Here is a 14,710-nt window from a genome sequence, read left to right as displayed (position 1 = left end):
TAAAATTTTTCAAACGCCTACAATTAAGGTAAAATTTATCCACGCAAAGTAAATAAAACTTACTCACTAGCAAAAATTTGAGATTAAGTAGACCCGCTACAATTTTTTAATACTCAATATTGTTCGATACACATAAATTTAACCTTCATATTTACCGCTGGGAAAAATGAGGACCTATCGCTCTGGAGAAAATAGGGTCAGAGTTTTGCAGGAAAGCTGTTCAAATTTTTACTCGGGTGATGCAAATGAAAAAAAGAGAACCAACAAGTTAATTCCTTCCACCAGATGCCAACCCTTTTTATTTAACTCTTCATACAGAAATCATAGATGACTTTTATCTACCCGACTGTTTGTCACATTGCGAATTTACCCACCATAATTTTTAACTGGGTCATGCAAAGTCTGACCTTCATACTTACCACCGAAAAAATGGGAACTTATTCCCCAATCAAATGAAAAATTAGAAAAACATACGACCAACAAGTTAATTTCCTTCCTTCAGACCAGATGCCACGCTATTTATCTACCCGACTGTTTGTTACATTTTGCACAAAATTTTGCCAACTTTTGGCCACATTATCCTGTCGGAAAGTAGACAGGTAATTGTGGGATCATGGGAGGAGGAGGTTTTGGTGTGACGCTGAATTATGCATGGCCATATAGGAGCGGACAGGCCGAAGAGGACTTGTCCCTCCACTCGATGCCTCCCTGACACGAAGGATGGCAGGCTGGGAATGTTTACCAAGTGGGAAACCATGTTTGCTTTGACAAAGAACAGAACGCGACACGGAGTGAAATTGCATATTGATTGGATCACTGGTCACTCAGACTAATAGGGAAACGTATCTCACGGTTAAAAAAAAACTTTGACAGGGGTGCCCACAAAGTTGAGCTGGACTCGGGTCAAGAATGAGTTGGTTGAATTTTACAAAATTTGTATTTGTGTACATAGTTCGGTATTTATTTGAGATTTTTTTCAGTGTGATTAGCTCTAGGTTGAGTTGAGTATTAAATTTTGTTTGGGTTGAGTATTAGCTTAAGATGTAAGTTGAGTACTAACTTGAGCTTTAGTTGCGTAGTAATTTGAGTTTAACATTAACTTGAGTTTTAGTTGGATATTATGTAGTTCAAGTTGAGTTGAGTATTCCCTTGAGTCTGAGTTTAGTAGTAATCTTAGTTTGAGTTGAGTACTAACTCAAGTTTCAGTTGAGTATTACCTCGAATTTGTGTTGAGTTGATAATAGAACTTACATTTGAGTTAAGAATCATCTTCGAATTTGAATTGAGAATTTGCTCGAGTCTGAGTTTAGTTGAGTAATAACTTGAGTATTAACTTGGATTTTAGCTCAATCTACTTAAACTAAATTAAGTATTATAACTCACCAAATTTTACTCTTCACACCGTCATCGCAACTCAGTGACACCCCTCCTCCTCCTCCAGAGAGACAGTAGCCAGACCGGGATTTTCTTTGCCCATCTCCTCCTCCGAATGTTTGCACACACAAAGTTTTTCTTGCTTAAGGAGGAAGCCGACGGGATCGGGTTTTTTTGAGTGCAATTTGGTTACGTGCACCTTCCTGCCAAATTTCTGACGTGGCCAGATCCATTAGGACGTCCATGTGTATGCAACAGTTCCCAGCCATCCGTCCATGCATGTGAAGTGGACGTTACGATTCACATTAAACATTCATCAAGATCGATTCGAAGGACAATTCTTTTTCATACGAACAATCCACATGTCAGACATGTTTGTCACGGATCGCCTTAAAACCAGGACCAAAAATATAACATAAGTACATAAACAGCACATTTTGCATTTTACTGAGAAATTTTGAGTGTAAAAGTTAAATTTTTTGATGTAGAAATGATGTACACATTAATACCTTGAATTTGATAATGGATTTGCCTTATGTCATGAATTTTAAATTTTAATGTTTAAGGATCGAAATACTAACAAGGCACATGTCAGTCATGTTTCTCACGGATCTTTTTAAAACCAGGATTAAAAAATAGGTTAGTCCGGCACTTGTGCAGAATTCACAAGGTTTTAAGTTGGCAAAAACGGAAATTTTTACCATGCGAAGCTACACGACTTTCACCTCTCGGCTTTCTAATATTGAAAATGCGCGTTTTTGCAAACTTCAGCCCTTCTGAAATCCGTGAATTCTGCACAAGTGGTCAAGTTCCACACTAACTGCTGTTAAATTACTTGATTTTTTTAGCCCTGGTTTTAAGAAGATCGGTGAGAAACATGTCTGACATGTGGATTGTAAGCACACAGTTTTCCGCTCGTAGCTATGTATGGCTGGCGTTTCGTGTCGCACATGGAAATCGGTGTCCCCTCGAGTCGAGAGGATGAGCAGAGGAGGCAGGAAGTAAACGAAATAAAGAAAGAATAAAATTCCACTTTTCGAGAGATACATACACACAGATCGACATGACTTGTCTTTTGCAGGAACGCAGGGTTCCGTATTTCTTAGGTAGCTTGTTTCACTCATAATTTCTGTAATCGGTGGAATTATTTCATAAAATTTTTGAATTTTTTAGTTTTTAATGTTAGTAATGTATTTTTGGATTTAATTTTAACCGTGATTTGTTTTACATTTACCGAAATTTTCTGATATTTTAACAGTTTTCCCTTGTTGGGGTAAATATTTTTCCTATTTTGTTTGTTCTGTAAAAAAATTTGTGTGAATCTTTGCAGTGTATTTTTCTCATGTCACAATGTACGAGTTAAAAAAATAATGTTATTTTAGGCTAGTAAAGTTCAAAATGAAATTTATTTAAAAAAACATTCAAATTTTGAACCCTATCCTCCCCCCCTCCAATACAAAGGTATATAGAGAGGCCATCGTCTCGTTTTGTGTCTTCTTGTAGTACATCCTTGTGGAGAAAGTGGTTTGGCCGAGAGCCGTGAAATTGATTTGAAACAAACAATTCATCTCCCAGCGGAGGAGAGACGAGAAATTCGTCCCCATCAACTTTCTCCTTCGCATTGTGTAACAAATTTCAGAGGGCGGATATATATGCATTTTCGATCTTTTCATTTGATGATGGCCGATGGTCAAACTTTGTTCGCGTGCTCTTTAACTCTTATAGATTACTAGAGTTTCAAAATATTTTCACTATTTCTAGGTTTTCAGACATAAATATTTACGCTATTACTTAAAAAATATGGAAATCCTTTACATATTTTTTTTAAATAAGCATATATTTTGTAAATATTTCGACGATGTGAAGTGAAAATATTTTTTTGCTGGAAGAAATTCGATTACAAAAAATTCAGAGAATTATGAATATTCTAAAGATACAAATTTTTCCGTAATTTTGATCTTTTTTCGTACATTTTTCGCAAATATTTTGGCGTTTTCTTTACTAAATGTTAAATACGAATTGCATCTCTTTTTCGTAAATACATATCCGTCCTCTGGTGACGAATCATGCTTGAGAACAAATGTCCTCCTTTAAATTGGACAGTTTAGAAGATGACGTCCCAATCGAGGGACGAAGAAGTCCCTAAATTGATAAAGAAATCAGTTTACTTGTCCTTCTTTTTGCGACCGTGCAGAATGCATGGGTTGCGTAAACTCTGTTATGCACGGCCCCCAATAAAAACGTGTACGTCTTCAAAATTGAGATACACACAGAGAAATTATTTCCTAATACAATTTTTGCAAAATTTTAGTACCAATTTTCCAATTCAGAGAGTAGAAAGTCCTTAATTTGACTATTTCACTTGTCGTTTTTGCGAATAATATTGAAACACGGGACCCGTGTAGCAAATTTAGAATCTACCTATGCAAAATACATTGCGATACAAAAATTCAGTACTAATTTCTTTTACTAATGTGCAAAAATAATTGTAAAAAAAATTACAAATACACGTGACATGTGGAAAGTTAAAATTGCGATACAAAAAGGGAGAATTATTTTCTAAAATTTCTCGCCAAATTTACATGCTAAGTTATAACGTGCAAAACAAATTTGATAAATTTCCAAACAAAATCGTACAATCGTTTCTTAAAAATTCTTCCACATGTCATTCCCTTTCTTTGTTCTTTATATGTGTAAGAGTGCAAAAATAATTGCAAAAATAAATTGCCGATTTATTACGTTAGCTCGTTGAGAGTGACCTCCAGAGTAAAAAATTTAATTGTGTGGTCGTCGTGGTTTTATTTTAGCCATTATTTGGAGAAGAGTAAAATAAATAGCGTCCTCGTCCATCGTATCGTCGTTCTGTTGCATAATTGGGCATTATGCGGAGAGAAACGAGTCCCAAACCTGCACAGATAACTTTCCCATCGAGTCAAAGGGTCGGGCAGGATGAATGTCACTTCCATTTTTAACTTAACAGCGAGACTGCGCTCGCTTATTTTTAAGTATGAGGATAAGTTTGGGAAATAAAAACATACCTAATCACTGGGTACGTTTGCAAAATATTCATAGCTTTCAAGCAAAACTGTTGCAAAATTTCACAAATTTTGCAAACTTCGTAAGTTATGTTGCTATGTTCAATTTCAGAGATATGCCAAGGTTGATGCGAATGACTTACTTTGAACCACGTGCTTCCCAAATAGAAATCACTGTGGCGAATTCTGCAGTAATGGACAAAAGCTTGATGGATATTAATACTTTTCTGCACAAATCGTTCTGCAAATAATTTTTCTGCACAAAATCCGACAAATTTTCGGCAGGAAAGGCGTTCAAATTTTCATACGAGATAATTCCACCGATCTGTCCTCCCACTTAGAAAAAAAGGAGTCACCACATCCCTGTTGCACAGCCCATTAAACTTCTCCAGTGAAACTGGCCCTCTTCAACAATACGTCGTCGTCCTAAGAGTGGAGCACTTTTAGGTTAGTTAGAGGCCTCCCAAGGGCCCAACTTTGCCTCAACTCAAACTTGATCACCATGACCTCACCCACTTCCCAACCAAGCGAAACGACTCCCTCTCCACCCGTCCTATTACACAATCTCATCATCATCATCATCATCATCGTGATCATGGACAACAGTTGGGCAAACACATACTTATGCAAAATAAATATGGGTAAATATCAAATGGCGAATTAAATCTTTCCGCAATTTTTTTTTCTGGAGAGAAAACTTTTTCTGGCTTTTTTCTCGGTTTTTTTATTAGCTTTCTCCGGGTCTCGTTGCTCTCGATCTTGATCTTGATTTTTGCGAGCTCAAAGTAGTAAAAAAGAAGACTTTCAAGTCAAGGGGGACGTACAGAAGGGATGTGAGCTTAATAAAGGGGTTGAATGCTTGATTAAAAATTTTAGCTTTCGTGTAGGAATTCGGGTAAATTTACGGCAAAAAAACTTTATGAAGAGCAATTTGTGCAGAAAACTATGCGCAGAATTATGCATATACCGTTCTGCAGAATAAAACAAAAATTTTGGGCAGGATTTTGTCAAACAAAATTATAATATGCATCCAGCTTTTGTCGGTTACTGCAAAACTCGATACAGTGATTTCAAATCATGGTAAGAAAATAATGATGCCGAATTTAAGCTAAATATAGAAATAAATTGTTGACATCCTTCACGCACGACGCACTAGACACATAATTCTGGGTTCAGTGATAAGAAAACTTTTCTCAAAGCGGTTGCATCATTTATTCCGACGGTTTTGTTGGACAAAATCGTAAATCTACATACATATATCGAAGAAAGTGAGTGTCACACATTTTTTGAAACCCCTCAAATTTTCATGAAAAATAAAACAACTTGCAAAAATAATAGGCTACAGCTATTAAAAAACTAATATGTGTAACAACTACGTTTTTAATTAAATGATGATCAGTTCAGTCTCAGGTGTGGCGTAGAGGTCGCGATAAGTGTAGAAGAGTTTTTGTAGACTGGCGACATATTTGGCGTGGAGGGCATCGATGTCGGCGGATGTGGGATCCGCCGTTTTCGGCACGTCGATCGGCTCTCCCACTAAAAAAGGGGAAAATATTGGAAATTTAATGGACAGAAGAAGCAAATTTGATAATTTTTGCGTTCGATAAAGTTTATTAAACAAGTTGGGAATTTTGTAATGAGTTTTGCATAAAAAACTGAAATTTTTGTAACAGTTGTTATCAAAGAATTTTTAAATATTGAAATAAATTTTATTAAAAAATTTGGAAATTTTGGAATAATTTGTATGAAAGAATTTTAAAATACTGTGATGATTTTTGTCAAAGAATTGTCAAATTTTGTAACAAAAAAAACTGGGAAGATTTTTCTGAGGTTGAAAACTTTACTAAATTTTGTAATAGAATTTGGAAATATTATAATAATTTTTAAAAAGTACTTGGAACTTTGCAATAAATTGTGTCCAATAGATTGGAAACCTTTAAAAAATGGTGGAATTTGCATAGCAACATTAATTGATCACCACTTACCCACAGTCGTTAAAGGCCGTCTTTGTGGAATGATGCCAAACGAGTACTGAAAGAGTGAGAGAGGATATTAAAATGTGAGATTTATTATGTACCACGGGCCTCACAGAAAGCGTGTCACGAATCGTTACAAAGTTACGATTGGGAAAAACTTACATTACCCCATTTTTTTACCACCCAACCAAATAGTTGAGAAATTTTGAAAATGTGAAAATTGGGCAAAAGTGTGATTTTCCCATTTTTACCACAATTAAAAATGTTAACATGAAAAGTGCAGTTTTACCATGTTTCGAATGAACCCTTCTTATTACACCTAGTGTTTCCCATTTTTACCACTGTAAAACCCACTTTTTCACATTTTCCAAAGTATTACAACTTTTTACCACCGTTCAAAATATGTCAGAAAAGGGAAAAGGTGTAGTTTTATGGTAAAACTTTTACCATATTCCTTCACCTCATTTTGAGCGAGCCGTTCTTGTTACGAGCTGATCACCCACTTTCTCCCATTTTTCTCACGGTAAAACCCACTTTTTCCCACCCCGTCGTGACAAAAATGACTGACCTGGAAGATACCGCGTCCATTGAAGAGACACGGCGCGAGTCCCAGGACGCGCTGCAACCTGGACTGGATCCGCTTTCTCTTGGATCCAGTGGGAAAATGGACTTGGGTGTAGATTTCAATTTCTCCGAATGAGAATATCGGCACGAGTGATGCTCTGGAAAAGTAAAGAAAAAATTAGATTACGGTCCATTTACCTAACACTCACTCACTTTCTCCAGCACGTCGAAAATTGCTGAAACTTTCCCCATTTTATTACCCCACGTACCCCACATTTATACTTTCACGGATGTATCGGGTGTAGAAAGGACCATTCATTAATTATGTACGTCTTTTACTCCCCGGCACTAAAAGTGGATTTAAGTAACGAGATCCTGTTTTTTATGAATAAAGGGACGGTTTTACGTGCTATTTAAGACTATAAAAAATATTATTTGGAAATTATCTTTCACAATTTTTATAGAAGACTGATCTTAAAAAATTCCCTAAAAATTGCATAACAAATTTTACAACATAATTAAAAAGAAACCCTGTTTTTTATGAAAAAGGAAGATTTTACATGCTATTTAACATTAAAAAATATTTGGAAAATTATTTTTCACAATTATTATAAAAAATTTATCTAAAAATTGTTTTAAAATTGTAGAGACAAACGAAAAAACTGGTTTAAGCATAACCAATTTTTAAAAAAAATACCCAATCAACTGGAATTTTTAGAAGCCGATGTAAACATCAAAAATCGTAGTAATTGAATCGTGTTCTTTAACGTTAAAAAAATTATCAAATAATTGTATAATCTAAAAATTAAAAAATATATATAACAAATTGAACAAAAGTGTATCCAATAAATTGGAAATTTTTACACTTTTTACAAAATTTTCATGCATACTTAGTCCAATTAATTGATCAGATTTTGAACCCAAGTCGAACCCTGTAAAACCCGCGCTTAATGAACTTGTCCACGTGACATGTCTACATACGTACCCATGGCGAAGCGCCGTCTTGATGAAACCTTTGCGATCCTTGAGCTTGAGGATGTAAGAGCCTGGGCGAGACTCGAGCGATTCTGGGGCTCCTCCCACGACGAGCACTAAAAAGAAGATAACCTCGTCAAATTGATGGTTTTCTCATAAATGGCGAAATTATTAAGTTTCGGTTGAGGCGAGGGAGCGGAGCACACACACACGAGGCATGAATTATTACTCCTAATATCTCCCAACTTTTGTCGTGAAGGAAAAAGTTGGACGTGTGGGCAGGTTTATGCCCTTTGGAGAAACATGCCGGCACAGAATTAGCTTTGACTAATTGGCATGAAGAGGTAAGGTAACAAGAAGGAAGGGGGAACCAGGGTGCTACGAGAATCAAGCCTTTTAGTCGGTTTTTCATAAGAATAGGAGGATTTGTAGTGGAAATCGACATGTTCTTACAGAACAGAACACTTAATAAATATCACAATTTTTTTAAATTCCGTCTTCAAGAAATTTTTGAAAAATTGTGTGACAAATTGTATAAATGAGTGTATTCATTGCGATTTCGCATGTTCGCATCGCACCATAAGTTTGAACACAATTTTGCGAACTGAACACTAGTCTTGGAGAGCAAGTTCGCAAGTTTGTGAATCGCAAAATGAATTTACAAATTAAATTTTTTTTGTAACCTTGTCATTTGCTAACCTTGCTAAAGATGCGAACTCATAATGAATAACCTGAATGAAAAATCTAGGTAAAATGCATTTAATGTAGAAAACTGAGCAAGCGGGGAAATTGATACTGCTGCTTTTTGGCAAAGGAGAAGACGCTGAGCTCCCAACCGCACCTCGTCATAAGGAAATGATCAAAGATTCATGGAAGAAAGAACCTACCCGCCGCGTGGCCCCCTCCAGGACGACTTAACAAGTAATTAAGACTTCGTTTCGAGGCTGAACAGGCACCTGAAAATGGATTAATTCATGACATATTAAAACCCAAAGTAATCACGGGGCTCCGCAGAAAGGACAAATTGCAGAATCTCATGTTCTGCAGATGAGACTCAACAAAATTGGCACATTTTTCTGCAGAATCCGATTATTCAAATGAGAATGCCCAGAATTTTGCACTTCTATTCTGCAGAAAAATGTGCCAATTTTGGTCGTGAATTTCAATGGGCCAATCCTTTTTGCACGGCCCCTCTTTCTCTTTCACCACCACTTTCACGCACCTGACGACATGAGGTATTCTCTGTAAAGTGGGAAGGAGTAGTGGCCTTCGAGTGTCAAAAGGTGAGGCGTGATACCGGGAAAATTTTCTGAAAATGAGGTTCCTTCCGTCGCAAAGTTTCCGAAAGCGGCAGAGCAAAGAATTCCGTGAGGGTGGGAGCAAAAAATGTAGTTCTTGTGGGGCGGGAGGTCCCCCGTTTTCACCAGTTTGATCGGAAAGTAGTCACAATACCAGGTCCAGAGACGCCAGTGACGGACCCAGTCGCACCTGTGGGAGAAAAAATTCATTACTCGGACAAGGTCAAAGGTTATGAGGTCAACCCTGTTGACCTCTCACCTTCACACATTTATAAAGAAAGTGACACAATTTCTTCATATTTTTAACAATTTGCATACTCTTTATCAAAATTATTATAGATTTCAAAAATGTTATTAAATTGTGAGGGGGTCAGTGAGGATCGAAATACTAAGGGGATGGGAGGTCAAAAGTTACCAAATCATTTCTTAACCTTACACTGTCACGCATAAATTGACATAAAATTTATTCGCATTTTTATCAAAATTTCAATATACTTATATTAAAATTGTGTGTTACATCACCTGCGACCCCCTTCGTTTGGGGTGTGTCGATCGAGCAGGAACCAGACGGCGTAGACGAGTGGGAGGGCACGGACGAGGGTGTGACCCGGGTGGAGGAGGAGATACATCAGGAGAAACAGTGAGCCTGGCCCCATGATGAAAAAGGTTAGAATCCACGACGCCACGGCGAAAGTTTGCAGTCGGCGAGCCATTGGAATCGACAACGGGGCGAATTCCACACCCAACATTTTCTTCCCCCCACCTCCGTGATAACTGATGAGAAGTAGAAAATAATGAAAACATCGTTGGTAAAAATTTGAGCAAATATTTTCGTAATTTTCGGCGTATTCAAGTCAACTAGTTTTAGAGCATGGAAAGCACGTGTTTTCAAAAATTTTGGGGAAACAGTTGTGTAAAATTTAATAGGGCTTCGAAAAATATGAGAATGGAACCCGGAAGTATTTAAGTGGTTTTGCGAAATATAAAAAACACACATCTCACAAAATGTCTGACATTTTCAATATGTATACATATTTAAGTCTGGCTGGAAAATTATGGTCTAATTTTCGCACGTTTCGGCGTATTCAAGTCAAGCAATTTTAGAGCACGTTTTCACGCTCGTGAAAAATTTCGAGTAAACAGTTGTGCAAAATTAACCAGGGTTTTGATATTATGTGAAGAACAAAAACCGGAAGTAAGTAGTTTTGCAAAATTTATCATAAAAAACTGTGAATCTCACAAAATTTCCGAGATGCATATTTAATCCTGGTTGAGAAATTACGGTGAAATTGTCTAATATTTGGAAATCTTGTACATAAAACTACTACTAGGTGGGATTCTATTTACCTTGAAATGATACGATTTCCCTGCATAATTAATTACCCAAATCTACGATATTTGCATATTTTTACATTTATCTAACAAAAACAAACACATTAATTTCCTCTCGATGCCTCTAATTACTAGTAAAGAATCTCTTAAAACACCCATTTTCCAAGATTTCATACATACACAATGTATATTACACATTGTCCTATTCTCGTCCTCCTTCCCACATTCCAGTCAATGTTCATGACAGTACGAAAATCCAGTCTGGACTGGACCGTAACGACTCATTTGCTTAACTTTACCCCTCAAACGGCACTACCAAAGTGCTCGTTTGTATTATAATCGGCGGCGGAGTGTCATTTTTTACGCATGTCGACGAATTAATAAGCAATTCTGTAAGAACAAATGACCCCCTTTTAACCTCTCAAGGTTAACATCTTGCCAAAAAAAGAGACTAGACATAAAAAATCCACAGTTTAGGCTTATCATCATCCCACCACCACCCAATCCATCCGATCGATAGGTACATCTACTAAATTAAATAAAGCAGCAGAGGTTTCCTTTTCTTACCCGTTCTTCTCGACGGGGGGGCTGCTATCCGCCACGACCAAATCGCTCCCCATTTCCGTTCTCGTACTAATTTGAAAAAATAAAAAAACCTTCCTTCTTTTGATGATGACTACTCGGCACGAAAATCACTTTCTTCCTTCTCGATTCCTTTCAACTTTTAAATCTTTAATCACACCGAAAAAAAAGAACAAAAGAACAAGAACAAGGCGATTTTTTCTTCCCTTCTAATTCACTCCAAGACAGGACAAGAAGTAAGAACGGAATCTTGTATTATTTCCTTTCTTAAATTGCCGTAGGATTCCACTCACTAATTTAATTAATTATTAATTGATTATCATAAATATCCGATTTTTTTCACGAGATATATTTAAATAAATAAATAAATAAAAATCACATGTTTTTTTGGGCTGACGAAAAACTTGGCTCACACTTGAAGAAAAAAGTGGACCTTCACATTTCACATCTCTCGCCAACGGAGCCACGTTATTAACTAACTAACCAAATTAAATATTATGAAACCTCGTCGTCAACGTCCACTCCACACACAAGTGAGGATAGTTAGCTAACGAGTCAAGGAAAATCTTGAAATGATGATGTTGCATAATAATTCTATTATTTTTTAGTTTAGTTGGACTTTCCGTGTTTGTTTATTATTATTATTTTCGTCTACAATTTTTTCCCTCCAGTTAATAAGCACGAATGATAAATGAAATGAAGGCTACTTAATTATTTTAGTAACAATGATATTATTTATTTAATAATGATTGTTTTTCTACTTCCTGAGTTTACTGGGAAGGGGTCACACGTTCAAGTCCTCCCCGCTCGAAGGGCCTGTCCCTTCCCTGAAAAATGAGACGGCGAACCTCATCGCATCAATTCTCACCCTTAAAACTTATCAATTCCAGCCAAATTATGTAAACAAGTACATAATTTAATTTAAATGAGGCATCAAGTTCATGAAATGAATGAGTTTAACTTGAAACTCCATGAAATTCTTGTTCGATAAGGAATTCATGAACTTGGTGGCTGATTATGTAAATAAAGTATTCTCAAATTAGGAAAAAAATCCCTTGTTTTTCTATTAACTTGAAATTCCATGAAATTCTAGTTCGAATGGGTTTCATGTTGATTACATCATGAACTTGATGCCTGATTTTGATACGACTTGTGTCGAACTTTGGATGCAAATAATTCAAATATATGTGTGAGGAAGGAGCCCTGCGGAAAGGATACCATTAATTTTCTCACCCCTTTATCAGAGTGTCTAGTTGCACATGCATTTTGCTTGCACGTCCTCGTCGTAAGTTACGACGACTCGAAACACTAACAACGAGGATGAAATGATCATGATGACGATTATTAAATTCCTGCTGCTGCTGGAGATTAAATTTCTTCACCCAGTTGAAAAGGGACCGTGATAAAGTACGTCAATTTCCTTTTTTTCTGTATGATAAGACCCATCCTTAAAGCAGTAAATTAGGAAAAATATGTAATATGACCTTATCTTCAACTTTTTCATTTAATGATGACCGACGGTCAAACTTTATCCGTGTGTTCCTTAACTTTTTTATAAATCACAAAAATTTCAAAATATTTTTATTTATAGGTTTTCAAACATATAAATATTTCCGTTATTATTTCAATATTCTTTTACACATTTTTCAAAAATACGTACATATTTGTAAACATTTCATACGATGTGAGACGAAATGTTTTTCCTCCAAGAAATATCCTCGACCACAATAAATCCAGAGCATTACATGCAAAAAAATGTATGTAAATTTTGTGAAAATTCTTATTTTATTGCTTTTTTCGGAAATATTTTGGTATTTTTTTTGTAAATACTAAATATTTCACCCATTTTTCTTAATCCACTCCCTAAAATGACTAAGAATACGTCCAATTTCTCCTGCACAGCCCCCTCATCTCATCATCACTACATACGTAACAATTTAGGAGCCAGGATGATGGTGAGAATTTCCATTTCATTCTTCTCATCGTCGTGACATGAAATGAATGTCATTGTGTCGTGTCATCCTCGTCGCGGAATGTTACGGCGAGGGCCGTGGACAATAATTCCCCACGAAATGTGGACGTCCCCTCTTTTACGTAAAAACAATAATAAAATATCGTTATGCATGTCATCCTATGAAATTTAATCTGCAGAAGGAAGAACAATGGAAATTCAATCATCCTCTCGCGTAAGTAAACATAAGGATCGAATTTCAACTCGATATTATCCAGCCAGAAAGTCGTAATTTCGCCAAGCTATTTCTCAGCATAAAAAAAACAATTGCGAATTTAACACTTTTTTGAAGCTTGTTTAATTACATGCATTTCTTAATATGCAAAACAGTTAATTGGAACATTCACGTCAAAAATTAAAAAAATCGAGTAAGTTACAGTGTCGAATTGTACAGTACTCGACAAAAGCTAGATGCATATTGAATTCTGCATATTTTTTGCATAATCTTGCAGAATATTTCTACGGGTTTTTATTATGCAGAACAGTGTGCATAATTATCTGCACACATCGCTCTGGATAAAGTTTTTCTGGAGAAAATTGGGCCAAAGTGCTGCAGGAAAACCCACGATTCAAATTTTTAGTCGGGTTATTACATTGCATATTTCTTCCTAACAGAAATTTCTTTCGCAATTTTGCAACATTTTCTGTTCAGAAAAAAATGTGTCACTTCTTTTGTCCACATATTGCATAAGAGGCCTTCATCCAGGACACGACACGACTATTAAGTCGAGTTTACTCTTTTATTGGGGAACGTAAAATAAGTTATGTCCTGTAAAAGAGGAAGAGTGTCCTACAAGACATATAATTTCATTGCAGCGTCCTCCTCCTCCTCGATATAAAGGTTTCGTCGTCTTTATTATTTCCAGGGAATGATTGACGTATGGGTAATGGCAGGGTTTCCAGAATGATGATAAGCACACTGTGCGATTAGTGTTTCGGGTGAAAGGAACCACTTGAACCAAGAAATAACGGTAAGAAAGTGGTTTCTTGCAGCTATTTTGACCTGCACGGCGCAAGAAACTACGCCCCGCATCGATACTTCATACAGCGCGTGGCATATTTCTTGCACTTTGTTGCAATTTTTTGCATGTCTGGCATTGCAAGTAATGTAGCAAACCCGCAAGAAAGTAACGCTGTTTGGGATTTACATATGTATAATTTCTGTGATATTATGTAGTGGGGGAAAGTGAAAAAACTACATTCTAGCACAAAAGCAGCTAGAAATTAGGATTCAGCCCGAAATTCTGACCATTTTTCTATCCGACTTTAGCGGATTAGGACAAAGTCATTTTCCCTTTAATTCGTGTCTTAAAAATGAAACTTCGTCAAAATAACGGGTCTAACCGCGTATGAAAATGATCAGAATTTTATGCTCAATCCCAACATCAAGCTAATCTAAAAAAAACGCATATTAAACAAAGTTCTTACATTTTCCCTCCCACATTAATCCCACATAGCACATTGTCCTATGATTTTAACTAACGTAACATGGTTTTCCAAACCCTGTCCCTGTCACACACTTTATCAAACGCCACTCTCATTCCCCATTCAATAAGTTGCATA

The 14,710-nt window shown here is 36.3% G+C and overlaps 1 protein-coding gene across 2 annotated transcripts; it reads right to left on the bottom strand.

Moving 5' to 3' along the window:
• Positions 1-5,573: 5,573 nt before the first annotated feature.
• On the bottom strand, positions 5,574-11,938 carry LOC110858103 (2-acylglycerol O-acyltransferase 1). 2 transcript variants are annotated; one of them, XM_022106767.2, is made up of 8 exons: positions 11,122-11,938; positions 9,745-9,996; positions 9,147-9,412; positions 8,812-8,880; positions 7,935-8,040; positions 6,954-7,107; positions 6,395-6,440; positions 5,574-5,945 (listed from the first exon to the last, which is right to left on the bottom strand). In XM_022106767.2, exons 1-8 carry the CDS (start codon positions 11,172-11,174, stop codon positions 5,794-5,796), a joined length of 1,098 nt encoding a protein of 365 aa, XP_021962459.1. In that variant the 5' UTR covers positions 11,175-11,938; the 3' UTR covers positions 5,574-5,793. The 2 variants fall into 2 exon arrangements, with proteins under 2 accessions (XP_021962459.1, XP_021962460.1); XM_022106768.2 differs by lacking the exon at positions 11,122-11,938 and adding an exon at positions 10,570-10,704.
• Between the last annotated feature and the right edge of the window lie 2,772 nt (positions 11,939-14,710).

This window comes from Folsomia candida, unplaced genomic scaffold (genome assembly GCF_002217175.1).
Source record: "Folsomia candida strain VU population unplaced genomic scaffold, ASM221717v1 Fcan01_Sc020, whole genome shotgun sequence".
In the NCBI taxonomy this organism is placed as follows: Eukaryota; Metazoa; Arthropoda; class Collembola; order Entomobryomorpha; family Isotomidae; genus Folsomia; species Folsomia candida.
The sequence above is the reverse complement of the archived record's forward strand: the minus strand, read 5'-3'. Positions and strand labels throughout refer to the sequence as shown.

Coding starts and splice junctions, on each gene's coding strand:
- LOC110858103 (XM_022106767.2), bottom strand. CDS start 11,174: ATGGGGAGCGATTTGGTCGTGGCGGATAGCAGCCCCCCCGTCGAGAAG. Junction 6,441..6,953: donor ATGGACGCGGTATCTTCCAG/GTCAGTCATTTT, acceptor TCACTCTTTCAG/TACTCGTTTGGCATCATTCC. Junction 5,946..6,394: donor ACGGCCTTTAACGACTGTGG/GTAAGTGGTGAT, acceptor CCCCTTTTTTAG/TGGGAGAGCCGATCGACGTG.